We start from the raw sequence: 27027 nt of genomic DNA, 5'->3' as shown, positions 1-27027 counted from the left end.
CGCGGCGGACGGAAGCAGCTAGTTGGATGTTGATTATTACTTCGGATACGTAATGGCATAATTGCATGCAAAACATCAGCAGATGAATGCAATGAGCCGCACCACTGAACACATGCAGCTTTAAATTGTATCTGATTTGTTCCTTCCGTGCTTTGTTTTTACCTCAGACTTCAGAGCTATATTACACATCTGCACACAACCTTTTAGTAAAAGTTGGATAACTTTCCGTATGGCGCCACCACTTTTTCACTCATTTTTACAAAAAGGGATATCTCATTGAGGTAAACTAGATACTATATTAATTCATATCGAATGAAAAAGTGGTGGCGCCATACGGAAACTTTTCCTAAAAGTTTTACAGATGATCCAACGCTTTCAATTAACCTCGTAAGTAAGGTGTTACTGTATAAATATAATAATTTATTTATAATATTTGTTTTCTTTCTTGAAATGTTATTTTCTATTTCTCTACTTAAAAACTAGCCTAGTTCATATGAATATGATATGATATAGGCCTAGGCTTATTTATTATTTAAATATTTATAAAATAAAACATTTATTAATTTATGCAATTTATGGTGTAGAATTAATTTATGCAAATTATGGTGTAGGATGGTAAGACAATAAATCGTTTTACTTTCGCATTACTTTGGAAACACCACATGTTAATTATTAATAATTTAATATAAAATCCTATTTTGTAAATTTGCATATACTATACTATTACTAATAATAGGTGTATTTTTTTATAAAAGGCAATGGACACTATTGGTAATTGTCAAAGGCTAGCATACACAGTTGGTGTATCTCAACGTATGCATTAAAATAACAAACCTGTGAAAATTTGAGCTCAATCGGTCATCAAAGTTGCGAGATAATAATGAAAGAAGAAAACACCGTTTAGATGGTTGATTTCGAGACCTCAAGTTCTAAACCTGAGGTCTCTAAATCAAATTCGTGGAAAATTACTTCTTTCTCGAAAACTATGTCACTTTAGAGGGAGCTGATTCTCACAATGCTTAATACCACCAACCTCTCCCCATTACTTGTTACCAAGTAAGGTTTTGTGCTGATAATTACTTTGAGTAATTACGAATAGTGTCCACTGCCTTTAAAAAGTTCAAAATTAAACTTATTTTTTGTTATATTTTGAAACTAATCAAAACTTTTTTTAAAAGTATAAAAAGTGGTCAGATTCCCATTGCTATTTATTTTACCGTATTATTTTGGGTATAAAAAATATCAAGTAACAATTTAAAAAACATTGTTGACGCAGAATAAGCCTTAGAATTACATAAAGTTACAAGGCCGGTAACTACAAACTATTTTTACCAAGTCCAATAATAGCCACTCACTAACATTACAAGTTTGTTAAGGAAAAAAAACAGTAACACTCAGTGACACCATAAAAGTTATTATTTCCGCTCCTTTGGTCCAAATTCCAGATTGATTAGATGCCGTTTCTCCATCACCACAAAGCGTTCTCAGTGTACTTCAGTCCCGTCTCTCATAATGGACAAAATGATGGAAGCAACACATTCAGCATCTCAACCCCCTCCCCTTCATTCGCCAGTAAAGACAGAAGAAGATGAACATCCTACGAACACCCTCATAACTCCCATAGGCTATATAAAGTCATGTTTTAAGAGTAAGAATGGCACCCCTCGTCAGCCTTCAGTGTGCACCTTCTCAAGGGCAAAGCTAACGATCCTAAAGGCGGCGTTCCCTAATCCGCAACATTCCATCCAGGGGCTGGACAAGTTTTCACATGTCTGGTAAGACTTCTACAAGAGACACGTTGCCTTAGATCAGTCAAGTTGGTCTATGAAAGATGATCCACACAAATATGCCTCAAAGTTGCGTGGTTTTCCGTATACGTTGTGAACTAACCTAGCACTTAAATTTGTGGCATCAAAATTTTCACAAATTGGTCGACCAAGTAAGTTTGCAGAGTAAAAGGAAAATCACACAATTCTGATGGCATTTGTGTGGATCATTATATTCTACTTAAAAACATCTTTCTAACCATTAGGCCGAGTAAAACAAAAAAAAACATGTTTCACGTCCGGGTTTTTCAAAAAAAGGAGGAAAAGGGGCTTTTTATTTTTTACTTCAAGATGGTCGCCATTCTTTGTTAAAATGTCAAATATCCATTGTTTTTGCTACTGCTGAAATACACAAAACATAAATGAAACAATTTAGTCGAGGCATTCACTGAGATCATTTAAAATAACCCTATTTAAAAAAAATAAAAAAATAAAATAAGAAAGGAGGCGGCCTGTAAAAAGGAGGCGGCCTGTAAAAAGGAAGCGGGCGGGACGCGAAACATGTTTTTTGTTTTACTTGGCCTTAGATGCATTTCTTAAGCAGTTACAAACGCTCTACAGACGGAGGGGTCAAAATTTCGGACAGTATACTTTGTCCATACTGTCAGGAGATGGCTCGATTCTATTGTAAGGGAGAGTATGGTAAGCCGTACATGCATATCAAGCGTTAAAGGCTTCCTCATGCAACCTTCAAACAAATGTTATTTAGAAATGATTGTTCCGGTCCCAACTCTAATAGTGTTACAGTTTGGATAGCCTAACTGTAGGGGGCTAAACAGGGGGAAAGGATAAGGCAAAGACACTAACAAACTGTTCTTTAATCAATGACTAGGATGTTCAGACCATGGGGTTGAACCGTCTGGAGGTGCCTATCCACACACTCACTGAGACGGACAATCCCCCTGTGGGTTACCACTGCTTTTTATCTCAATATTTTAAGATATTTTGTTTCTGTTTTCAGGATACTGTTTGTATTTCACAAGAATGGTGGAGGTAAATTTACCAAGGCTAAAGTGAAACCCCCTCGCCTGGACGGGGCTAAAGTTGGAGTCTTCTCAACAAGGAGTCCTCATCGGCCGAATCCCATTGGCTTGACCCTGGCAAAACTGGACAGAATCCAAGGTATTTTATTCACCCAAAACTAACAGATGTCTGTCTCAGTGTTGTAGCTTGACCAATTTTAGTGATGGGCTCTAAACCATCAAGGGCAAGCAGATGAACAGCATTATTCATGTTTAAATTATGGGGCCATCATTGCTGAAGTGCAATCTGGGGAAAATCTGTGCTGCGCGGCACAGTGGATTTTTCTCAGAGTGCTTGGCGTAAAACTTTAGTTCTACGCAGCTTCAGTTCTACCCAGCACCGCCCACTGTGGCTACAGCACTGGTCTGTCCTCTTCTTTGTAAAGTGTCAGTTTCTTAAAGCCCTTTTCACACTGTATCCTTATCACCGTGGAACACAGCTTTTTTTACACCAGGGTTACCCCCAGGGCTTTTTCACATTGTCCCTGCCTACGTCCCCATTCCACAGGGTCTCAGTTGCACACTTCAAGATTCCCTCATGTTCAAAAACCACTTGCCTCTGTCTACTCCAGAACTGGGGTGGCTATTCCACAGGGGTTTGCCCATTTATCGGGGGAATAGAGGGGTATAGAGCGAAGTGTCAGTTTGGTGTAGTGGTGGCTTGCCTAGCCTTCCACCTCTGGGACCCCGGTTCAAGTCCCACCTAGGGCACTACATGTTTGTGGAATGGGTTTACAATCCGTACTTGACTGTGTAGGTTTTTCCCTGGAATAATTCTCTGTGGAACGGAAAATCCGCTCCACAGAGAATTATTCCACATCTGAAACTGAAATTTCTTCATCATCTTCTCTTCTCGTTTGGCTCTAATAAGAGCGTTGAAAGTATTTAACCAGATCTAGAAGTGTAAAAAGAGCCTGCTGTGACAGAGTAATATGATTCTACGACTTTTGTACTATGTGAACTAAACTGATGCCTTTTAAATTGTGTTTTCCTATGTACTTTTTGTCTTCAAGGCGATACGCTCCATTTATCAGGTGTTGATATCATCGAGGGCACACCAGTGCTGGACATCAAGCCCTACGTACCATCCTACGACAATCCATGCTCTATTCAGCATGGACAAACCTCCTCTGTCATGTCGGATCAGGAAAACATCAGCTCTAAGACCCTCACAGACTCTGCCGCAACTACTTCGACCCCAAGCACCATGCCAAACGCTGAGGGAAATCTGCACCAACATCATGACAGCAACGGTAGTGATGAACTCGTCCAAACTGTGAATTTACAAAATACAGGCAGTGATGCTGGGGTTACTCCCGAAAATGAAGAAATTGTCAGTGCAGGGATTGAACGCACAGCTGAACAAGTGGACGCTGTGTGTAACTCCAGTGTCTCAGCACACACAGATTGCAAGGAGCAACTAAGGACAACATCGCCAACTTCCGGTATTTCTCAGAATCACTCAGATGGCAGTCAAAACACCACACATTCGGAAAACAGAACATCTTCAAAATGTGAAGCAGGTGATTGCTCAGATGCACCCTTGCCAAGCCAGAGTGATGAATATTCATTGCCTGGGTCAAAGGTTGCAGTAGCTGATTGGATCCAGCACCCACCTATCACTAAACTGACTGTGAGGTTTACTGAGCATGCTGCAGCAGATTTGAGACGGTTCAAGACATCTAGTATTGGTGTGTATTACTTTTAAGTTTTACAATAACAAGGTTTTGCCTAATCTAGCTTCTTGAACAGACAATTCATTATCTACTTGGACAACTGCACTTTAAATTCAGGCAGGGAACAAATCCTATTAAAAGATTCAAACAAGCTAGAACTATCTGTATTTGGGTATCAACGAATGTATGTGGTGTATGGCACAGTGTGCTGGGGCAACGATCTTTTTTTAATTTCAGTTTTTACTTTGTTATAATCGAGGCTGGCCACTTCAAGGCGAAGGCTACAATTAACTGATTTAGTCTGTCAACCCAAATTAACTGTCACCAGGGGCACATATCCACCTACTCCTGGGGCTGAAACAGGGTTACCCCCTGCACAGTCCATGTGGGTATCATCCACTAAGAGACTAGTCTTTGTTCAAGACGCTCCAGTTACTATCACAAGAGGGAAGTACTCTCACCATAGACCGCTATCACCCCGAGAACGGCTCAGGAGAGTGGCTAGTTGAGCACATTGTAATCACTTCCCCAAATCCCCGGTTGATCAATTGCCTTTCTATTTTGACCTTGCAGATAGTCCCCATCATCTTGAGTTTCTCCAATCAGAGCAAGAAGCCACCAGTGCAATCTGTGAGATACTCCAGGCTGACCCAAGGTCCACCTACAGAAGGAACAGCTGTCAAGACAGATTGTATTTCTTCACTGTTGACACGTTGCACGTAACATGCTGGTTTGGAGCTGATTTTGTCGAGGTGGTTAGAGTTCAACCCGTTAGCTTCGCTGACGTTCCTAAGCATTAGACTCTTGGCTAAGGAATTTCATTGTACGCAATTTCTAGGTAAATGCTAAGTGAAAATGTAGTGTTGTGGCCGAGCCGATAAGATCTGCGGACTCGAGCTCAGGATCAGCAGAGTGTACATATGTAGGCTCGAGTCCTGGTCGTGACACTTGTGTCCTTGAGAAAGACACTGAAACCGTTATAGGTGAATTAGGGTTCGAATTCAGGGGGAAATTCCACAAGACTGCTGGGGTTGCAGTAGCAGTTGCTATACTTTGCCTTTATTTTATGCATGAAACCAACTGATTGATGAAATTGAAAATTCAATGAGCCTTTTTGAGGTGTGGTGGACATTGTACAGGTATATTGTTTGGTTTTGGAAACTACAGACAAAGTCGCCTGATAATGTGTCCACCGTATCTCAATGTGGCTCTTGAAGTCCATGGTTATAAAAATTACGGTTGAGGATTTGGTTTTCTTGTTTACCAAATGCTGTTGCAGGCAAACACAATAAGCCACAAACTACTTCACCATCAAAACAAAGTATCTGATAATATTTCTTTGCTGTATTTTATTTAGTAATATTACAGTGTACCATCAAATTATTAAAAATACAAAATCTACATTTACCGGTACAGCGTTCTTAAGCTGGCATTTTGAACAAACCATTCTTGACCTTAAAACCTGAATTGTTCTTTTTGAATTAAAACCTCAAACATAAAAAGTGCACAGTACATGTGAAAATATTTTGTAGAAATCATTTGTGATTTTTACCCAAAATTTGTAACAATGAACTGACAAATCAGTCTTTGAGTCTTAACATTTGATGTGTATAGTAGCCATAGAGACCTGGGCCCAATTTCATAGAGACGCTTTTAAGGCAGAAAATAGTGCTTTACAACTTGTCTGCTTAACGAAAAATGAGCAGGATCCATACCAGTCACAAATTGTACAGTACATGTAACATGTAACATGTAACATGGTAGTTTGGCTGGTACCCTTTTTCTGGTAAGCAACATTTTATTGTGGGTGGCTTCTTTTTGTGCTTAGGCAGTCTTGGCTGTGATGTCCCTTCAAAGTTTCCCATCAACACGTACAAATGAAGATATTAAGATTTGAACAATGAAAGTCGCATACCAAGTGAAGTATGTAACCGGGGCAGAATTTCACAGAGCTACAGGTATACGGGTATACATGTATACACAAAAAGTAACCAAGCACAGCTATAAAATATCAACTACAATTGTAATGTGAGATTAATTATACAGATAACAGTGTTAAAAATACTCTTACAATGTTTATGAAACTACTTATTGATACAAATACAATTTGTCTACAATTTTTATAACTGACTTTATGCAGTACAATGTGGCAGTAGTTCTAGTGGTTGAGCCAGGGGGGCAAGCATCTACTTGCATCTTAGCTTTTTAAAACAATTCACAGAGACCATGATAAAGACTGTATCTTAATAAAAAAAATAAAATAAAAAAAATAGTTTGTGGTCTGACGATTTACAGCTCCACTGTAGCGGAGAAGCCATCCGCACTGCAGGTGTACATGCCCCCAAAACGTTTGGCTGAGAAGTTGTCAATCATCAAGGCAGTCACCGTTTCGGTTATATTGGCAGTCTTCACACGCCTTCTACTTCCTAAGGGTATGAAAAGGTTTGATTCAAAATTAAAGGGGTTACACAGGATTCAGATGAATACAAAACATTATTGTTTCATTTTAGTCTCACAGCTTTTCTCTGTGAAATATTTCCCTCTGAAATGAAGTCGTATTCTTTGAGGGGCTGCAGAGCGACTTCGTAAATTGGTCTCAACCTTTTGCTATTTTGTCAACATTTAAAATCCAAACAGCGATGCTTCCTTACTGTTTGTAATGTTTTACCTATTCTGTGGTTTCATAAACCTTTTTTTATATTAGCTTTCCTCTGTGTAGTAAGCCTCTGTAAATATTTTGTACATTTATTTTTCAAAAAACTATTGGTGTGTGCATTGTCTCAATTTAGCCTGTAGCTACAAGTGCAATGTTTTCAATCAACCAGAATAATATAGGATTTGAGGCACTGCATGGTGAGGTATCACTATTATATATTTGGTTTGCAGTAACACCATGTGTGTATCTACTTTGCCAGCAGCCGATTTCAAGAAACTTTAAGCAACCTGCGCCATAAACGTTGCGCAATTGGACTAACGCAGTTGCCTAAAGAAATCGGCTGCAGGTCAATCTCCTGACGATGACTAGAGTAAGCTAGTCGAAATGTTGAGACCAATTAAAAACTCACTCCACGGTAGTGACAATAATACTGATCCAGTATCTGCCTGTAAGTTAAAAGTAGTAGTCCCGGCTGATTTCCTAACTTCTGCCCAGGCATGCCAGGTAGTAGTTAAAAAGCAGGACAGTTCCTTTCAGAACTGAGAAGTCTCCAGGATTCCGAAAATCTACAGTTCTTTAAAGCTCTAAAGACCAAAATCTACATTACCTGGCAAGTAGATACACACACATGGTGTTACCCCAAACCAAATAATATACAGAATAATAATACTATTTAATGTGAATAAATAACACCTGTACACGTACCTGTTTTGATTTCGTTTCCACTGGGATCTGTCCACACTGGTTGCATACCGGGCATCAGGTTGTAGGTGCATTCCACACTTATTTCTACCCCGTCCTCGGAGCCACTCCCAATTACTTCGCCAATCGAAACCACTTCCACTGAAGACAAGATAACAAATATTTTGCTCAACACCCGTTTCAGACGGGCGCTCCAGAGTCGACGCCAAACCAAATTCTGAATTAGGTACTTTAAAAGTTTGACGCCTGAAACAGTTCGAGTGTTTGACTGAAAGATGTTGCAGTCGTTCGGAACGACTCTGGAGCACCTTAGTTTCAGATGTCGATCTCATCATGAGCTGAGCCAATGTAAATGTTATGTAAAGTTGGCCTGTTTAAAAGCAAAAATTTTGGGTCAACCTAGAGTCGCTCCTAATCTATTTGATTCGGCGCGACTCTGGCGTGCCTGTCTGAAACGGGCGTTAGAAATATTCAAATTGTATGATTTTTATTTATGGTTGGGTACTCTTGTCTTTTTGCCCTGCACCGACCTGCCTCACCGTCTGGCTTTAAGTTGGTGCACAAAAGCATTTCTGCTTAACGTAAACCTACTACTACACTTTGAAACCTTTAAAGGCAAAGTAAACGTTTGGTGATCACTCTTAAAATTAAAGGACAATGTTTGAAGTACAGCAGAAAAAAATAGTATAAAGAATTTTTAAAAATCATTTCACATGTTTCACTTTGAAATAATGTGGTTTAAAAAAAGATACAAGTTTTTATACCCCAAATTTGAATCTGAGAAGGTTCACTGTCAGATTCGTGTCTCAGATTGTGTTTTCCAATTACAGCTTAGTCTTTCTGCGTCGACATAACCGATCTAGATTTTTTGGCAATATCTCAAAAATCATGACCAACTTTTATAATTTTTACAGGTTAGTTTGATTGTATAATTAATACAATCAAACGATTCCAAAAATAAAAAGTATACTCTACCTTAAAGAACAAGGCATTTGAAGACCCTCTCCCCCAAAAGTGAAAAGGGGAGAAAAAAAAAGAAAGAAAAAAAGCCTGTCAGCAAGAATCAAAATCAAGGACACAAAATAAAGCTCACCGTTGTAGCACTGGCCGTCAGCTTCACTCGGCATCATGTCACAGCTACCGCCAGACCCTCCAGAGGCCATCAGGTCTTCTGCCGAGAGGACCCCATCAAACGTCTCAACGCACTTCTTAACTGCGAGAAAACACAGCTCTCGACACGGCGGTACAACCCTATCCCGACACGGGGGCAAAAAGGCGGAGCACATGAAGGGGCGGAAGAACCTGCCGCAGGTGCTTTCGAAAATGACGGACAGGGAGCTGAGCATAGATTGCTTGTCGCTGTTTGACATTCCGAGCGGATAGTTGGGTATTGCCGTGGTGTAGTCGAGCCCGACCGAGCATTCGGGGACGGTGATCGGTTCACACATGATCGGTTCTGTAAAAATTATTTTTACAGGGTAAACAAAATGGACCGGTCAATAAGTATCATGTTGGACTCCAGTTAATCCCATTAAGGTTCATACTTCCTGCGACTAATAATCAAAATTAATGTAAATTTGACGTCACAAATCTCCTTTCACAGTTATATTCGCAAGTGAGTTGAGCAGAGTTGGCCTGCTGCGAATTATTTGTTGCGAATTTGTGACGTCAACATTCGCTTCACATCGCATTCCCAGGAAGTATGAAGTATGAAGGGCAAAGACTAGGAAAGGTATCTCCAAGGAGAAATTACGGCAACGAATTCATGAAACACAGAAAACTTTACTTACTTTTTATTTTGAGGAATTTTCATATGGTTTAAATGCAAAGTGAATATTTTTATGGCCTGACTTTTCGACCATAAAAGAGTCTTTCTTGTAGGCTAAATAAAAAATAAATAAAAAAAGTGCAATAAAAACTGTCACAAAATCTTTGAAATTTAAGCCCGACAGAAAAGCCCTGACCATATTCTCATAAATCCCTCAAATTTGAGAGCCTTAAAAATTAATGTGTACTATCTTTTCAAAGGTAGTCTTAAAGACACTGGACACCTTTGGTTATTGTCAAAGACCACTCTTCTCGCTTGGTGTATCTTAATATAATATAAAAATTTGAGCTCAATTGGTCATTGAAGTTGCGAGATAATAATACAAGAAAAAACACCTTTGTCGCACAAAGTTGTGTGCTTTCATATGCTTGATTTCAGGACCTCAAAATATAATTCTGAGGTCTCGAAATCAAATTCATGTCTTTCTTGAAAACTTTGTTACTTCAGAGGGAGCTGTTTCTCACAATGTTTTATACTATCAACAGCTCTCCATTGCTCGTTACTAAGCAATTTTATTTGCCAACAATTATTGTTGTAATTACCAATAGTGTCCAGTGCCTTTAAAGCAAGTCCCAACTCAAAATACTATCTCACCAGTATCAGTGCAGTTCATCATTTCATCCATCCCGCTTGGGCAATCCTCATTGCCATTGCAAAAATCCGATGGCGAGATACATATGTCAGGATTCATTGGGCATGCGATGGTGTATGGTGGGCACTCGCCAGTAGGTATGGAACCTATGAGAGACCAGTTCAAAACAGCATAGTGAAAAACTAATAAACAAAAATAGTTACAGGGGTTATGATATGAATCTTTGCCTTTTGGGGGGTTATTTTGCACTTAAATTATTAATAGTAATAATAACTGTATTTATAACGCGTCTTTTGCCAAAGGCTACAAAGCGCCAGGTATTATTACCACAAGGAGTGGGACAAAGTTTTGAGATATAAGACCTGATCCTTAAGCACCATGTAATGGTTTACAAGGTGATGTGGGGCAATATGCTGCCAATCAAACCAGGAACACCAGGGCGATGTGTTTGCACACAGCATATGGGACCAGGGGCTTCAACTCCCATCTGAAGGACAAAGCAGTGGTTAAGTGTCTTGCTTAAGGACAAAAGTGTCACGACTGGGAATTCGAACCCACACTCTGCTGATCAGAAACACCATAGATTGATTCTGTGCTCTTAACGGCTCGGCCACGACACTTCCACAACCTTTAAAACATTTTTCTGTCTTTACAATGTTGGCGAACGTTAACAATGTTTTAATAGACTTAATGTAAAATAAATATAGCTTTTTAATATATTTTTATTGAAGTGGTCAGAGATATTAGAGCTGAAGGCCTTCGGTCTACAGTTTTCCGGTAAACTTGTGTAACTCCGGGCATACGTCCCTGGCTTTCATTTTGTTGATGTTGGTCTTTTGTATGGTTTTTAATGCCAAATACATAATAATTTTCATTATTATGGATGTATTCGGCATTAAAACACATAAAAAAGACAAACATCAACAAAACAAAACAAAGTGTATAGGGGACACTCTCCTGTAGGTATGGCACCTATGAGAGAAAAGCAAAGTGCACTGTACTGAAAAAAACTCCCCGGAATATATCTCATACAAGTTTCATCAAATAAAAAAATAAATATGAAATAAACTCAAACAAAGACTTAACTTTACTTAGAAAAAATATATATTCTATTATATACAAAGTTCTTAAAATAAAAAAAAATACAATTTACCCATAGTAGTTTGTTATCAAAACAATTTTATCAATTTTTTAAATTACAAATAATTTGTTCAAACTAATATTGAAAACAAAATTATAACTTGAAATTGCTTATTGTCTAAAAGCCCATATTTGGAAATCACGCTTCATATTGGGCAAGCATTCGTTTGGTTTAATGATGACATGAAAATCAGTTGGGGAAAATTCTGAAATGTTTACAAAAAGTGTCCGGAAAGAAATGGATGTCAAGTCTTACTTTCAGGTTTTCTTTTTTCTCGAAATCAAATTCATGTCTTTCTTGAAAACTTTGTTACTTCAGAGGGAGCTGTTTCTCACAATGTTTTATACTATCAACAGCTCTCCATTGCTCGTTACTAAGCAATTTTATTTGCTAACAATTATTGTTGTAATTACCAATAGTGTCCAGTGCCTTTAAAGCAAGTCCCAACTCAAAATACTATCTCACCAGTATCAGTGCAGTTCATCTTTTCATCCATCCCGCTTGGGCAATCCTCATTGCCATTGCAAAAATCCGATGGCGAGATACATATGTCAGGATTCATTGGGCATGCGATGGTGTATGGTGGGCACTCCCCAGTAGGTATGGAGCCTAGGAGAGACCAGTTCAAATCAAATCAGCAAAGTAAATATAACCCTTGAAAACAAGTTGCTGGGTTATGTAGCAGAACTGGACAATACTTTAGCACCAAGATCCTGATCAAAGAATTATTTTGAGCTACAAGCCCTTTGCTCTTGTCGATTAAATTAAAATTTAGCCTTGACAAAAAGTGTGTGCCAACCATCCCGTTTAAGGGTTTTGATACCTTTGTAGATCAAGCTCTTGGCAATGGGATGAATCTCTTCTCGCTGTGAATGAAGATGTATGTAATATAATTTACCTGTAAAAGTTTCAGCCTCATGAGTTGTCAACTTTTTTAACAAAAAAACATTAAATTACAGAGCAATATTTTTTAGGAGAGTCGCACAAATCCATTTTACATTCTAAAACATCTTTGTTCTCACTGAGACAAAAACTATTTTTGTGATTTTGTTTTACTCATTTCTCAAAAAATACCGCACCTCAGTAAGTTATTTTAAAGGAAGCTTTCTACCATCATTATCATTAAACTGTGTAAGTGAGGGTTTTTTGACGAACAAAAAATACCAAAACCCTTTTGGGCAAGTCCTAACTCAAATGGTAGCTCACCAGTATCAGTGCAGTCCATCATTTCATCCATCCCGCTTGGGCAATCCTCTTTGCCATCGCAAAAAGCTGATGGCGAGATACATACGTCAGGATTCATTGGGCATGCGACGGTGTACAGGGGGCACTCTCCTGTAGGTGTGGCACCTATGAGAGAAAAGCAAAGTGCACTCTACTGAAAAAAACTCCCGGGAATATATCTCATACAAGTTTCATCAAATAAAAAAATAAATATGAAATAAACTCAAACAAAGACTTAACTTTACTTAGAAAAAATATATATTCTATTATACACAAAGTTCTTAAAAAAAAAAAAAAAATACAATTTACCCATACTAGTTTGTTATCAAAACAATTTTATCCATTTTTTAAATTACAAATAATTTGTTCAAACTAATATTGAAAACAAAATTATAACTTGAAATTGCTTATTGTCTAAAAGCCCATATTTGGAAATCACGCTTCATATTGGGCAAGCATTCGTTTGGTTTAATGATGACATGAAAATCAGTTGGGGAAAATTCTGAAATGTTTACAAAAAGTGTCCGGAAAGAAATGGATGTCAAGTCTTACTTTCAGGTTTTCTTTTTTCTTTGAAAGGAACATTTCCAGTAAGACATTTTGACAGTTCTCAAACTTGTGGAAGCTTGGCATACAAGAGGAAGCTAATCTACAAACTGTAACCATTAACGGCACTGTACTGTTGTCGCAGACCAGTCTTCTCACTTAGTGTATCTCAACTACATAAAATAACAAACCTGTGAAAATTTGAGCTCAATTGGTGGTCGAAGTTGTGAGAGACTTTAATGGACCAAAAAACACCCTTGGTCGCACAAGTCGTGTGGTTACGTATACATGTGTAGATACTTGATTTCGAGACCTCTAAATCAAATTACTTCTTTCTCGAAAACTATGTTACTTCAGAGGGAGCAGTTTCTCACAATACTTTATCAACAACTCCCCATTTACTTGTTACCTAGTAAGGTTTTATGCTAATAATTATTTTAAGTACATGTACTGTAATTACCAATAGTGTCCACTGCCTTTAAGAAGTGATCAAATTTTAATTGCAATACTTATTATACTGAACTTACCTTCATCTATCACTGTGCAATTCATTTCATCCAGTCCGCTCGGGCAATCCTGTACTCCATCACACAATGCACTGAAAGGTACACAGTCACCAGATGGGCACGGAACCTGGTATGCCTCACAACTTGGTGGTTCTGAAAGCGAAAGATACAATCATGATGCTTTAAAATGAATTTTGATTTTTATTGAAACTTACTAACTTTAAAGACCGGAAGGAATTTGAGGTCTCGAAATCAAGTATCTGAAAGCACACAACTAAAGAAACACCTCGCCAAAGAGAGAAAAGGGAAATGGGTTTAGCGTTCTGAACACAAAAAACAATAATGGCAATAAAAACTTTCTTTCTTTAACTTCGTGTAACAAGGGTGTTTTTTTCTTCCATTATTATCTCACAACTTTGACGACCAATTGAGTTTAAATTTTCACAGGTTTGTTATTTTGTGCATATGTTGAGATACACCAAGTGGAAAGACTGGTCTTTGACAATTACCAATAGTGTACAGTGTCTTTCCTGGAGCTTGCTATTAATATTTAACGCATAAATAAATAAATAAATAAATAAATCCACAAACCCATTGTAGGAGGCATCACTTCATAAAGACTTTGTTCGATGTCCTTCAATTCAATGGACTTTCCAAAATAGTCACTCTCCACTAAACAAGAGTAGACGCCTGCATCAGCCGAGTCCGTGTAGCCCTCGATGACAAGGGTGGCTGTTCGACCGTTTACCACTTCTGTTCTATACCGCCTATTGATTTCTGTGCAGCAAAACACAAGACTGGATATTAGTTTCAGGAATGGGATAGGCTGTTGAGTAAAAAAAACCTGAACTCTAAGCACAAAGTGAGAAAACATGCGTCCTTGAAAACTTGCAAGCATGAATAATAATTAATACAGACATTTATAGTGCGCAGAGACCTATATAAATATATAGAAAGGTTTGCGGTAACACCATGTAATGACTATCTCTAATGAGATTGAGTGGTTCTGAAAAGAACCGTTGGTTTCAACCACCTTAACTCATTTAGAGATAGTCAGAACATGGTGTTACGGCAAACCTTTCTGTATCGTACACCCTGCAAAGTTTCAAATCCTACATATAAGCCTATAAGTATACTCTGTAATTTATTGTGATAGGCTCTAGCCCAGTATTTACCGTTATCTTTGGTTTTAAAAGCCCTACTCTTTATCTTCATTTTTTATGAATTTTATATTCTATGGTTTTTTTTTTTAGGGCTGGAGGGGGGTAATAACGGAGTTTCCTACATTTTTGTTAGAGCAAAAAAAAAAAAGATTGCAAGTTTCCTGAAAAAATGTGCATTTTTCGTCATAAAGGTGTCCCTTCGTTGCGGTCTGATTGTTTTTTTCTTCTTAAATTTAAATACTTTTGTCTTTTTTCTTTTACAATGTGAGCGTGTCAACTTCTGTCTTTTTCATTGCTGCACTGTAAATTTGAGAAAAAAATTATACACCCAAATGAATTGAAGTTTGAATTGAAACTTGAAAACCTGTAATCTTGAGTCTTATCAAAATAAATCCAAGTGAATTGAAAACTTAAAAATATTGTTATCCTCACCCTCAACAGGCCTTTCATTCTTGATCCACTTGGGTTGCTCCTGTGGTTTAACGTCATAGTTGCAAGACACCTCTACCCTAATTTGTGAATCCACTACGTTAACATCCTTCTCTGAAAAACTGTAAGCTGAAAAGGAACACACATAGACAACACCTAGGTAACTTCTTGTTGTCTTTTAAAATGGGATACGGATAGATCAATTTTTGAAGTTAGCAGGGAATTTTGGCTCGTTACTAAGCTTTCTGTGCTTATACAGATAGCGCACAAATTCGGCGCTTGCACAAAAGCAGAGAATGGTGATTGTAAGCGCAGAATTCAGCGGCAAGCAGGGCCCAATTTCATGGCTCTGCTTACTACAGAATTCAGTGCTTATGTATCATAGGATTTTGTGCTACAACTTTAGTACAAGGGTTTACGTAAGCGCAGAATTCTGTGGTAAGCAGAGCCATGAAACTGGGCCCTGGTCACGATCGTGTTGGCGATAAAAAACTGTTCCAGTCTTTCCAGATAAAAGATTCCATCCCATAGGCCCTATGGTTTTATCTTCATGTTTTTATAAAATATATCTTTAAAAATACAAAATTTAAAAATGGATAGTAACTTGTTTTCAAAAACACAAAAAAGATACAAAATTTAAAAATGGTTAGTAACTTGTTTTCAAAAACACAAAAACGATTACCAGGGTCCGCAAACGACTAATTTTGATCACGACACAAACAAAAAATATTGAAAAGCTTGGGGTTTTTTAAAGTTTTTTTTTTAAATATTTTTTAGACTGTAACTTTAAACCTTAACTTAGATTTAAACCTTACCTGAAACGCACTGAGGATCTTCAGTTGACATAGGGAAGAGCTCACAGTTAAACTCACTCGGCCACAAAACGCCCAGATCTTGGAATCCCAACATGCAGTTTGTGTTGGCCTGGTGGCACAGCTCCCTACAGGGTGGAATAGTCCTCATCTCCTCGGAGTCATCACAAGCTGGTACGTAAACCGCGCAGGCGAATGGCTTGAGGAACTTCTTACAATCCTTTCCCTTGCGCAGGAGGGACACATAGGGACGTATCTTTCGGAGGGCCTTCTTCTGACTTTTGAACACGGTGACGCCATCGAAATAGCTGATGCCAGCCTTTATGGTGATCGGGAGACTGGTGTGCGTGTGGAGGACGTCAGGGGACGTGCAGGTCTTCACAGATATGGGCTCGCAGGTACCTTTTGATTGAAAATGTATAAAATCATAAATTTGTTGTGGCTCAACATCATAGACATTTTTATGACATCATGGCTTGTATGGCTAAGCGGTTAAGAGCGCCGGATTCAAGCTCTGGTGTTTGATCCTGGTTGTGATACTAGTGTCCTTGAGCAGGACGTTTAACCATAATGCTTCTCTCCACCCAGGGGTAAATGGGTACCTGTCAGGGCAGAGATTTAGCCGAGTAGCGCATTTGTTGCACAAGGCTGTATACTCCCCAGGGAGCTGAGATGATTTGAGGAAAGATTTAAAAGGCCAAGTGACCAGGGGTAATAGTGTGAAGCGCTTTGGGATGCCCTTATTTGAAACTGCAACCTCCGGATTAGCATGCAGGCACTCTACCAAATGCTGTTATTAATATGAAAAAAAGTATCAAATTCTTAAAGTTAAAGGAGCTTAGAATTCTAAATGAAAACTGCACTGAAAGTAACAACTGTATGCAGCTTGGTTATAACCATTATTGATGTCACAATCTACTCCTAGAACTGCACGGTTCGATGGAGACGACAGCAGGAAGAATCTCATAGTCCGAGAAGTATGAGGTGCGTTTCGCTACCGTCTTCGCATGTGTGGAGATGATAGTGGAAAGAACCTCATAGTTCTAGAACAGGAGTATATATTTGTCTACATATTCATGGAGACGATAGTGCAAAGATTCTCATAGTTCTGGGAGTGATATTGTCTCCACGTTCGCGGGGTCGATAGCGGAAAGAACCATCTAGTTTGCAGAAGTAGACTTCATAATTCAACTCATCAAAAGTAGTTGCATTTAATCCAAGTATCAAAACATTATCGGGTCAAGGTAGAAGTTCAACAGATTTTTTAAGTATTTTGTCTTAAAAGTTCAATGGCCTGTCTGTTTACAATGCCCGACGTTCATAGCGAGAAAGCACTGCTTTACACCCTTTTCACAGAATGGTTTAGTCAAAATAGGCCGCGACTTGGCAGTTCATCAATGCAATATGACTGGTACCTACCTACGGTTCAGCACTTGGGGACCAAAAAATAAAGCGTTAAACAAATCAGGTTCAAATTAAATATCAACCTGGGAAATTAAACTCAAGTCGTGAGTCAAGAAAAAGTGAAATTCTTTTTTCACAACAAAGCAAAGATTTTTGCATTAGAACTTAGAAGATTTAAAAACGCTCCCTAAAAAAGACGGAGTAAAAAAAATACCCATGGATAGACATGATGGATGGGTTACAATTAATTGGCTAATGTATAAAGGCCTGGCCAAACATGCCAAAACTTGACAAAGCCTTTAGAACTGATCCTTTCCCCACACCAGACTGACCACTTCAGAGTTCAGTCAGTTCATGACTTGGATCTGATGATGGACTCATGGAGGGGTGTGTGTGGTTCCAAAGGACCAAGCAAGGTGCCCCGATTTATACATCATGTCAAAACTAAAATAGGATATGAATAGGACTTTTTTAGGAGGAACAAAATTCAATAGGTCTTAATAAATATAAAGGTAAAACCACCAGCCAATGCCAGCACCACCACTGCACTTTCTTTGGGAGAGCCGGTTTCTTAAAATAAGTAAGACTTAGGCCGTGACCGAAACGACGACTTCGGCTACAGCTACGTCTAGATCAGCGCGTCTACCAGTGTTGAAGAATAGCAGACGCGCGCGATCTAGCCGTAGCTGTAGCCGAAGTCGCCGTTTCGGACACGGCCTAAGACTAGAGTTCTGACACATGTCCAACCCATGGCAACAGGAACACTCCGAGTTAGTAAAGACTGTAGAGGCACAAAAGATAATACCTATACTGCAATTCCAACCTCTCCACCGTAAATACCTTCTTGGTCATCTAGGGTATTGCTTCAATCATGGAGGAAGAATTTGCAGATGCAAATAAACAGCTGCACAAAAAACAATCTTTCTTCACACTCTCAACAAGTTTACCACATTTTTTGGACAGTCATTTTGAATAGCGCCCTCTCTCGCCGGCCTAACATCTACACCGAACTTTTGAGCCAACGCGGTCTCAATCGAGTGAAGTTCATGGATGGCTTTTTGTTTGTGTGTATCGAGATTGCAACAAGCAAGTCAATTTTAAAAAGAAGACATTGGTGATATGTGGGATCTTTAAGTGTCGAGACGGAAGTTATTGTTTCTGTTTGCCAATGTTGGTATTGTTTGTTCAACCATAAAAGGTGGTAATTTAAATGTTTCGATCATCCTACTAGAACCGCGTTGAGCTTTCATTGAAACCAATCTGTTTTATGCGATATGTCGCTTCCATCCTTGATGTGCCAACCCTCGATAAAGAGCACACTGACAAGGACGGGTCACACTCAAAAGGCCTGCTATGAATATTGAGTTGAGTTGTACTTTGATTACAAATTTGGACTGGAGAAGAGTGGCCGTCCATGGTCGCAAAATGACCTCGACTCGAAGCTTTCAGTTCCGATCACTCCATTATTGGCCTTGGTTCCATCCGGATCCACCACGCACGGCAATAGGTATAACGGGTAACAAAAATCATTGTCGAAAAACCAACATGGACCGGTAAAGACACTTTACACTATTGGGAATTGTCGAAGACCAGTCTTCTCACTTGGTGTATCTCACTGCATAAAATAACGAACCCGTGAAAATTTTAGCCCTATCTTGGTCTTCGAAGTGCGAGATATAATGACAGAAAAAACACCCTTGTCATGACACACGAAGTGTGCTTTCAGACTGATGCTTGATTTCGAGCCCAAAAGAATTGTTCCAAGGTATCGAAATCAAGTTCGTGGAAAATTGGTTCTTCCTCGAGAACTACTTCAGAAGGGGCCGTTTCTCACGATGTTTTATACTGTCAACAGCACACTCGTTACCAAGTAGGCTTAAGGTTTTATACTAATAATTATTTTGAGTAATTACCAGTTAGTGTCCAGTGCCTTTAAGAACATCTCCTGCGGGTGGCCGGAGTCTCAATGGTCAACCCTCACGGGGGAGTCCGAGTCTTGAGTACTCACTGATCCGGGCCGGGCGGGCCGCGTGGCCGGGGCCGGCTGAGTGACGAGTCCACTCCCAACTCACGAGTCACGTCCGAGTCTAATTCACGAAAGTCTCACTTTGAGATGTCTAATTCACGAAGTTCTCACTTTGAGATGCTAGGTCCTGATTTGGGGGTTCTTTGTGGGCCAATGTTGTAAAAAAAAAAATTACATTTAGTTAGCCATACTATTATTCTAGACTCAAGAAAGTTGTTGGCTGTCATTTTGGGTATAGGCTTTTTTGCATAATCAATAATCAGAAGTATGGTTAAATATTACAAACCAAAATTAAGCATTGTCGTGGGCTCTCGACGACAAAACGTCCATTATTAGCAAATTTAGCAAAATTATTTTTTTAAAAAACATCACCGTGTCAAAATTCGTCCAAACAACATGAAAACAATCGGCGAAAAGAACTTTTTCGGTTCCTCTGACGCGCAAATGGCTCATTAGAGTTATCACTCTATAAATTGTAAGTTTATAGCACCACAAAACTGTAATCAAGCCGTAATCACACCATGCTAAGAGGCTTGCTCACATAGCGGCAATGGCCAAACGAACGATGACGAACGTGAAAATCCCCAAAACGTTGGCGGCAAAGCGACAGCAAAATGGGCAGAACCAAAATTCGCTGACGGGAGGGAACGAACTTCAGCGGATTGGCTTGCGGCAAGGAACGGCGACTGACGGTGTGTTGCGGCGACGATGAAGTGACTCAACGGCCGTTCCGACTCTTCAGAACTTTCTTAGTCATCCACTCAGACAACAACTACCATCGAAATTGTAACGACCTCAAAACTAGAAACGGAATCGCACGGCATGGAAACATCAAGCGACTGATAATTGCGGCCGGGCGTCAAGGAAATGAGGGTTGCGTTCTCCAACGAAATCTGAACGGAATCACCACGAATGTTTGCCGTCGCAATATTTTCATCCTGTGTAACTTTTTCCGACGAACGTGACTGATTGTTTCGGCCGTCTGCGGTCGCTAGCGAATACGTCAGCGACAATTGACGGCAACAGACGGTGATTGGCGGCAAATTCAAAATTGCAATTTGCAGCTGTACTTAGCTTGCCGTCACTCCCTATTCGTACAGGCAACCAGTTCCATGCAATCTAAAAAAGGAAGCCATAACTTCAGTTCACGTCTCATCAAATGTGCGCAGATAGTGTTAACCACGTTAGCACTAACCGTGTTGGTATCCCTATAATTATAGGACTCTTCTTCTGTGCTGTAGTATACGAACGTGTGAGGCCGCCAGGGCTACCGATGAAACTATATAATAATTATACCTAACCATGTAACTATATGAGTGAGTGACAATAGGTTTGGGGAAGTCACATTTTCCGGTACTCAAAAGAGTGAAAAAACAGGCATATTTATGAGGGACAACTCTTTTTCGAGTGTCCTCTCTTAAGATTGAAGTTTGCATCTTTTTTCACTCTGTCCTGGAGTAGAACCCCTCTAAAAGAGTGAAATAACCACCACTCTTTGTTAAAGAGCTATTTGAGGGACACACCGGCCGAATTGGGCTATTTGGGCTACAAAATAGACTAAGATATGACTTCAACGGTTATCCAGGAATGAAGAAGAACAGTCCTTAAAAAAAATCATAAAATTTAGCCGTTTTTGAGCATTTTAAGACAAAAACGCAGGTCACGTGATTGTTCTAACCAAAAAGTGGTACAAACAATCACGTGACCTTCCGGGCTAGTTTTACTTCCAGCCGTCTAAAAGTAACTTACTTGACCAAATTTAAATCTTTTTTTTTTTTTAATTATTAACGAATAATTGACGAAAAAAATCATGTATTCAAATTATCGCTACAAAATGTAAATAATGGTGAAAAATCTAACGTAAGATTCGCATTCAACGAGTCCGTGTAACAGAAGCTTGTTATATGGCCCCACGGCGTGGAGCGGGGCATAATAATACCCATGGAGCAATAAACTAGACCCGTGTCTCGTGGGGGCTGGAGGTGTAGTCCCAGGCGCTATGAACTCCACGCGTGCGGGTCTCGCCGTTAGCTTGGGAGGGGTTGGGAGCCAGACATCAAAGTACATGCATGTTTGTCATCGTGGGTTTGTCAGTCGGTACACCTCGTGTCGATTCCGTTATTTCTTATGATAGTCTGTTTTGTTTCATGGCTCATATAGTTTCTTTTTGTTAGGAGTTTTCAGGGAATTAAAAAAGATTGATTATGTCAAAACGTAGGAATACCGCATTTTGTTATATTGACAGTGTTATTGTGTGAGTAGCTTAAAAAATGTTTTACAAAGAAGAAAAAAAGATAACAAAACACGGAGGCTGATCGTAAAAAAGGACAGATGAATAAGAATTTTGTAAAAGGTTGAAACAAAAATAATGATAAAACAAAATTTCATCAAAGCATTATTTTGTCAAAAAAATATACTTTTTAATTCTGTGAATGAAGTGTTATTTTTGACATTGTTGAGGTATTATTTGGTTCTGTTCCAAGCTACGCAGATACTCAGCTACGCTTACATTCCAAGTTTTGGTTACGTTCCTTCAAGTTACGCTATAATAACAAAAGGTACGCTTTCAATCCTAAGTCAAGTTACGCTTACATTCCATACGCAGCTACGTTTACGTTCCAAAATACCCAGCTACGCTTACGTTCCAAGATATGCTTACATTCAAAAAAATATGGTTACGTTCCAAAAGATATGGTTATGTTCAAAGCTACACAGCTTCTCAGCTACGCTTAATCCAAGATACAATTAGGTTCCAGTTACGCTATAATCAAAAGGTACGCTTTCAATCCCGAGTCAAGCTAGGCTTACGTTTCATACGCAGTTACGTTTACGTTCCAAAATACCCTGCTACGCTTACGTACCAAGATATGCTTACGTTCCAAAAAATATGGTTACGTTCTAAAAGAAATGGTTACGTTTCAAGCTACGCAGCTACTCAGCTACGCTTATATAATCCAAGATAGGTTCCAGTTACGCTATAATCAATCCCGAGCCAAGCTAGGCTTACGTTTCAAGATTTGCAGCTACGCCTACGTTTCAAAATACATTCTCACAAGGACACTTTTGAATCCCTCAAGATGCACCCCCCCCCCCCCCCCCCGAGATAAAAAAATCTTTCACTGTGAACAGGGCCCATTGATTAGTTTCATCTGTTTAGCAGAAAATACTGCTTATAAATTTTCTTTACTGTTGGTAGTATGTCTAGTTTATTGGGGCCAGGAATGCTTTATTTACTGTCCCATCATATTCTGGGTTAGTTTCTTTGTGTTCTTCGTGACGATCTTTGGATGTACGTCGAAGCACGAAGGTCTACCTCCATCGTCTGCAAGTGTACTGTAACCATTATTCATTGACTGCTTCGAATGCTAATAAATCTACAACTCGGCATGCTTTATCTATCCCCAGGCGACTCCGACTGTGGAACCAAACCGGTCAGGGGATCGACGAAGGAGTCGAACCCCAAATAATGTGCCTAGAAGCTGCTCGTTTATTATGGGTATATGGTTGTATTGCTTTGGGTATCCTTTCTGTGTTTGGTACAGTTGGTTGCCACGTGTAAACGTGCGGCTTTAAACAAGTAAGAAACCACGTGTGCTCCGCATTCTAAACCAATCAAAATGCAGAATCCTTGTGGTCACACTCTACACACCATGAAAATCTTCAAACGTTCCTAAAATTATTACTTCTCAATAGTTGTCAGTCGCCATAACCGTTGTCGGTTCAACCCCAATGTCCTATCATAGTGGTTTGCGTATAATATAACCGACTTCGTCAGTAACCTCTTCGCCTGCTGACATGAATGTTAAAGAGCACTACGACAGACCCCTGGAGCTGGGTGATCAACGCGCTGCGAGACAGTTCTTACATCGAGTACAGAGTTTCAAGAGAAATCGAAAGTGACTTCGGAGAGAGCGAAACCTTGGGCAGCGCCAGCTGTTACCCGGGGACCTCTGAAATTATTACAAAAAGCGTCAGTTACTTGGGAAAACTTGATTCCAGAGTTCTCAGTGACGCAGCTCATTGTTACGGGTATGAAACGTTGCGTGTTACGATGCTCCTTGCTGACGGAGTGCGTTTTGACGACCCCAACCAGAAACATTGGTTATCGGTTGAGGGTTTTCGCGTGTTCGGTTGAACCGCGGTGACGATGCTGTTCAGATCAACCGGTAACCGACTTGTTGACTCGGTTGGGCACTATTGGTTGGGGTCACCAAAAACGCGCTCCTGTTGACCGTGCAGGGAAAAAAAAAACTCAAGCTCGATCTTTAAATGAAATAAATATATAGGCCCAGTGTTTTAGCCACGGTGGGTGGTGCAAAATACACTGCTACCCAGCACATTATCTCCCTCGGATTGCACTTCAGCATGATGATGACCCTTGTTATAGACCTACTTGGGCGAAAATGGCAAGTCGTGATCTTTGCGTGAATTTCATTTGAAATGTTTTCAATCAATCAGGAAATCGAGTCACTGTATTTCAGTTATTAGCATTCTATAAGCATTTAGGGAGGACCTCGTATTCTAACATGCGGTAATACCTTGTTGTACCGCGGTGTACACAAGGTACAACAAGGTATTGCCATCACAAGGTTTTATGAATGGAAATCTTGTGGTTCATGAATAGTCCGTATTCAAGAGGTCAAACAGGAGGAGAGTGAGGCTCATTAAAAATGGCTGCGCCGTCACAATAGACGTGTTGATGAAAGGACTTGAGGGGGAGAGAATCCTTAAACCAGTCCACCTTCGAGCGCTATTGTTATATGAGATTAAGGGGGATTAAGGGATTATTGGCTTACAGCCATAAACGTCATAAACTGGAGAGGCAGAAAGTGATACATGTTTTTGGATTAATGAAAGCAAGGAATATGTGATGATATTTTGGTATCTGACTTGGCTTAGAATAAACAAAGTTGTAAGGCATTATAGAGAAGTAATGATACTGAGAAGAAATGATAATTGTTTGAATTTATTGGATTATATTGGAAATATTACTGCATTAAAGAAAACCTGGGACGGGGAAACAACCCGGGACGGAGAAATATTAAGGGACATAAACCTGGGACGGGGAAATAACCCGGGAGGGAGAAATATTAAGGGAAATAAACCTGGGACGGGGAAATAACCCAGGACGGGGAAAATAATATTATGAGACTGAAATTTTTTCAGAACAGGGATTACAGGCAGGACATGGGCAACATCTATTGCAACTGGGTGTTATTTTCAAACTCAGGGGTTGCTAAACGAGGTGTTATCACCCTTTTGTTAGATTACCCCCAGATAAGTGGGGATTATGGTCATATAAATTGGTCCCTTTGTGCCTCTACCTTGACTGGCCAGCCTGGGTTCGGTCATGAATATGCATGTGACGAAATGCAGTGGTGTGCATTGACCCGAAGATAATATGCTCATTACAGCCAAGTAATACCTTCAGCTCAATGCCTCGTCTACACCGCGGTACAACAAGGTATTACCGCATGTTAGAAAACGAGGTCCTCCCTTAAACACTTGTTAAATGCAACGCTTCGACTAGCTCGCTCCATAGTCATGGCCAGGATTAGACTGATGATGTCGTTTAAAAACTAAATTGATGATATTGAGAGCAATTTAAAATAATATAATACAACTACATGTTTATTCCTGCATTTTTGTGGTTTTTTTATTGTCGAATTAGTGTATCATTCAACAGTGTATAGCCATAGGTACACTAATTCTTTGAAGAGGAGAATATGCTAAATGGGCTGATTTATTTATTCGACGTCTAAGAACAAAAGAAGTCCCCACAGTGCAGCAAAAAAAAAAAAAGGATTATTATTATTATTTAATCAGCCAATTCAACTATTTTGTCTCAAGACAAATAATACCGTCCAGATGTGCTACGGATAAACGAAGGCAAAGTGTTGACTGTGGTCCAAGACCTGGCTTTCCACATTTCGTTTGTAAAACAAGAAATTTAACGAATAGTAAAAACAAATCGTATGCACAATAAATATTGGAACATGAACTATAAATAGAAACATGCACAATCAAAAGTTAACAGTTTTCAATAAACATACAGCTGTAGGGCTAAAGCGAGCTGGCGATGGTGCCAGGTTGATCCAAAAATATTAAACTTTTAATACGTGTGGGGGGAAATTAGGCAACGTAAGGTTAAAGGAACACGTTGCCTTGGATCGGTCGAGTTGGTCTTTAGAAAGCGTTTGTAACCGTTTTTTATAAAATGCATATGGGTAGAAAGATGTTGTAAAAGTAGAATACAATGATCCACACAAACATGCCTCGAAATTGCACGGTTTTCCTTTTACCTCGTCGACCAACACGGTCGGCCATTATGGGAATTTTTGACTCTCATAAAAAAATTAATGGCCGACCGTGTTAGTTCGCACAGTAAAAGGAAAACCACGCAATTTCGAGGCAAACTTGTGTGGATCATTGTATTCTACTTTTAAAACATCTTTCCAACCATGTGCATTTTGTAAAAAAAAAAAGGGTTACAAACGCTTTTTACAGACCAACTCGTCCGATCCAAGGCATCGTGTTCCTTTAAAGTAAAAACCATAACAAGCACAACATATGCACGCCGAATAGAATGTATACACAATAATGGACGAGTTTTGGTTACGCCCGTCTGCTTTCATCTGTGTGCTGTATTAAAAGGTCTAATGCATTCCATAGAATTTGTGGCGGGTGAAAGGGGGGGGCATCAGATTTTCGTGGAGGTTTCTACTCGGGTAAATCTTACCTGATTTTTTCTTCTTTGCCTCCACCGCAAGAAGGACCAGCAGCAAGGCGAGAGAGTTTAGCAGTAGCTTCATGGTTGCAACCCCGATGTGTTAACGGTCACACCCCGACTGCAGATCGTTCCCAGGCACAAAGTACTAACTTCCCGTAAGCCTTGAATGGTTTTTATATACCCGGGTGCCCCACTTCCACTGCTTGAACTTTCACTGGAAGTAATTGTACGCACTCATTTACGTCATGTTTCGAAATAAACACTCGCACGCACGGTCTGTGTGTATGATGATACCTTTGTGTTTTTAATTCTTTTCTTTAAAACTCCCAATGCGGAAATGAACTTAGGAGAGACCTTGATCCTTAGGTATGGGGTGAAGACCCACTGTGGTACCATCCAGCAACAAGGCTCTGCTATATCATGCTTATTTATACCGAGTGTAAAAGTTGAATTTAAAGGTACTGGTGGAATCTGTTGGTGATTGCTATAAATAGTTGCTAGCATAACAACTTACTTGGTAGGGAGCAATCGAGAGCTGCTAAGTAGTATAAAACAATTATGAGAAACGTAGTTTTTGAGAGAGAAGTAATTCCTCACTAAAATAGTGGAATTGAGACCTCAGCCGAGAGGTATCGAATTCAAGTCACCAAAAGCACATAACTTGTGTGACAAGGGTGGTTTTTCTTTCATTGTTCTCTTGCAGCTTCGATGACCAATTGAGCCAAAGAATTTCCACAGGTTTGT

General features: G+C 39.5%; 2 protein-coding genes across 4 annotated transcripts; one reads left to right on the top strand and one right to left on the bottom strand.

Moving 5' to 3' along the window:
* Positions 1-20: 20 nt before the first annotated feature.
* Positions 21-6238, top strand: LOC117295481 (tRNA (adenine(37)-N6)-methyltransferase-like). 2 transcript variants are annotated; one of them, XM_033778157.1, is made up of 6 exons: positions 21-213; positions 354-387; positions 1446-1775; positions 2788-2948; positions 3862-4539; positions 5098-6238. In XM_033778157.1, the coding sequence occupies exons 2-6, from the start codon at positions 362-364 to the stop codon at positions 5322-5324; spliced, it is 1422 nt and encodes a 473-aa protein (XP_033634048.1). In that variant the 5' UTR covers positions 21-213; positions 354-361; the 3' UTR covers positions 5325-6238. The 2 variants fall into 2 exon arrangements, with proteins under 2 accessions (XP_033634048.1, XP_033634049.1); XM_033778158.1 differs by lacking the exon at positions 354-387 and having other exon boundaries at positions 21-127; positions 1455-1775.
* LOC117295480 (atrial natriuretic peptide-converting enzyme-like) lies at positions 5849-26560 on the bottom strand. 2 transcript variants are annotated; one of them, XM_033778154.1, is made up of 11 exons: positions 26293-26559; positions 16127-16525; positions 15315-15440; positions 14311-14496; positions 13741-13872; positions 12650-12793; positions 11909-12052; positions 10305-10448; positions 8976-9338; positions 7886-8023; positions 5849-6950 (listed from the first exon to the last, which is right to left on the bottom strand). In XM_033778154.1, the coding sequence occupies exons 1-11, from the start codon at positions 26363-26365 to the stop codon at positions 6814-6816; spliced, it is 1986 nt and encodes a 661-aa protein (XP_033634045.1). In that variant the 5' UTR covers positions 26366-26559; the 3' UTR covers positions 5849-6813. The 2 variants fall into 2 exon arrangements, with proteins under 2 accessions (XP_033634045.1, XP_033634047.1); XM_033778156.1 differs by lacking the exon at positions 10305-10448 and having other exon boundaries at positions 26293-26560.
* Between the last annotated feature and the right edge of the window lie 467 nt (positions 26561-27027).

This window comes from Asterias rubens, chromosome 10, assembly GCF_902459465.1.
Source record: "Asterias rubens chromosome 10, eAstRub1.3, whole genome shotgun sequence".
Classification (NCBI taxonomy): Eukaryota; Metazoa; Echinodermata; class Asteroidea; order Forcipulatida; family Asteriidae; genus Asterias; species Asterias rubens.
The sequence above is the reverse complement of the archived record's forward strand: the minus strand, read 5'-3'. Positions and strand labels throughout refer to the sequence as shown.

What these genes read in the sequence shown, in the direction of transcription:
- LOC117295480 (XM_033778154.1), bottom strand. Translation starts at nt 26,365, where the DNA reads ATGAAGCTACTGCTAAACTCTCTCGCCTTGCTGCTGGTCCTTCTTGCG. An exon ending in AGATCCTCAGTGCGTTTCAG is followed by an intron (nt 15,441 to 16,126) that starts GTAAGGTTTAAA and finishes GTTCCTTTTCAG; the next exon opens with CTTACAGTTTTTCAGAGAAG. An exon ending in GAATGAAAGGCCTGTTGAGG is followed by an intron (nt 14,497 to 15,314) that starts GTGAGGATAACA and finishes TTTGCTGCACAG; the next exon opens with AAATCAATAGGCGGTATAGA.
- LOC117295481 (XM_033778157.1), top strand. Translation starts at nt 362, where the DNA reads ATGATCCAACGCTTTCAATTAACCTC. An exon ending in CAACGCTTTCAATTAACCTC is followed by an intron (nt 388 to 1,445) that starts GTAAGTAAGGTG and finishes TCCAAATTCCAG; the next exon opens with ATTGATTAGATGCCGTTTCT. An exon ending in AAAACTGGACAGAATCCAAG is followed by an intron (nt 2,949 to 3,861) that starts GTATTTTATTCA and finishes TTTGTCTTCAAG; the next exon opens with GCGATACGCTCCATTTATCA.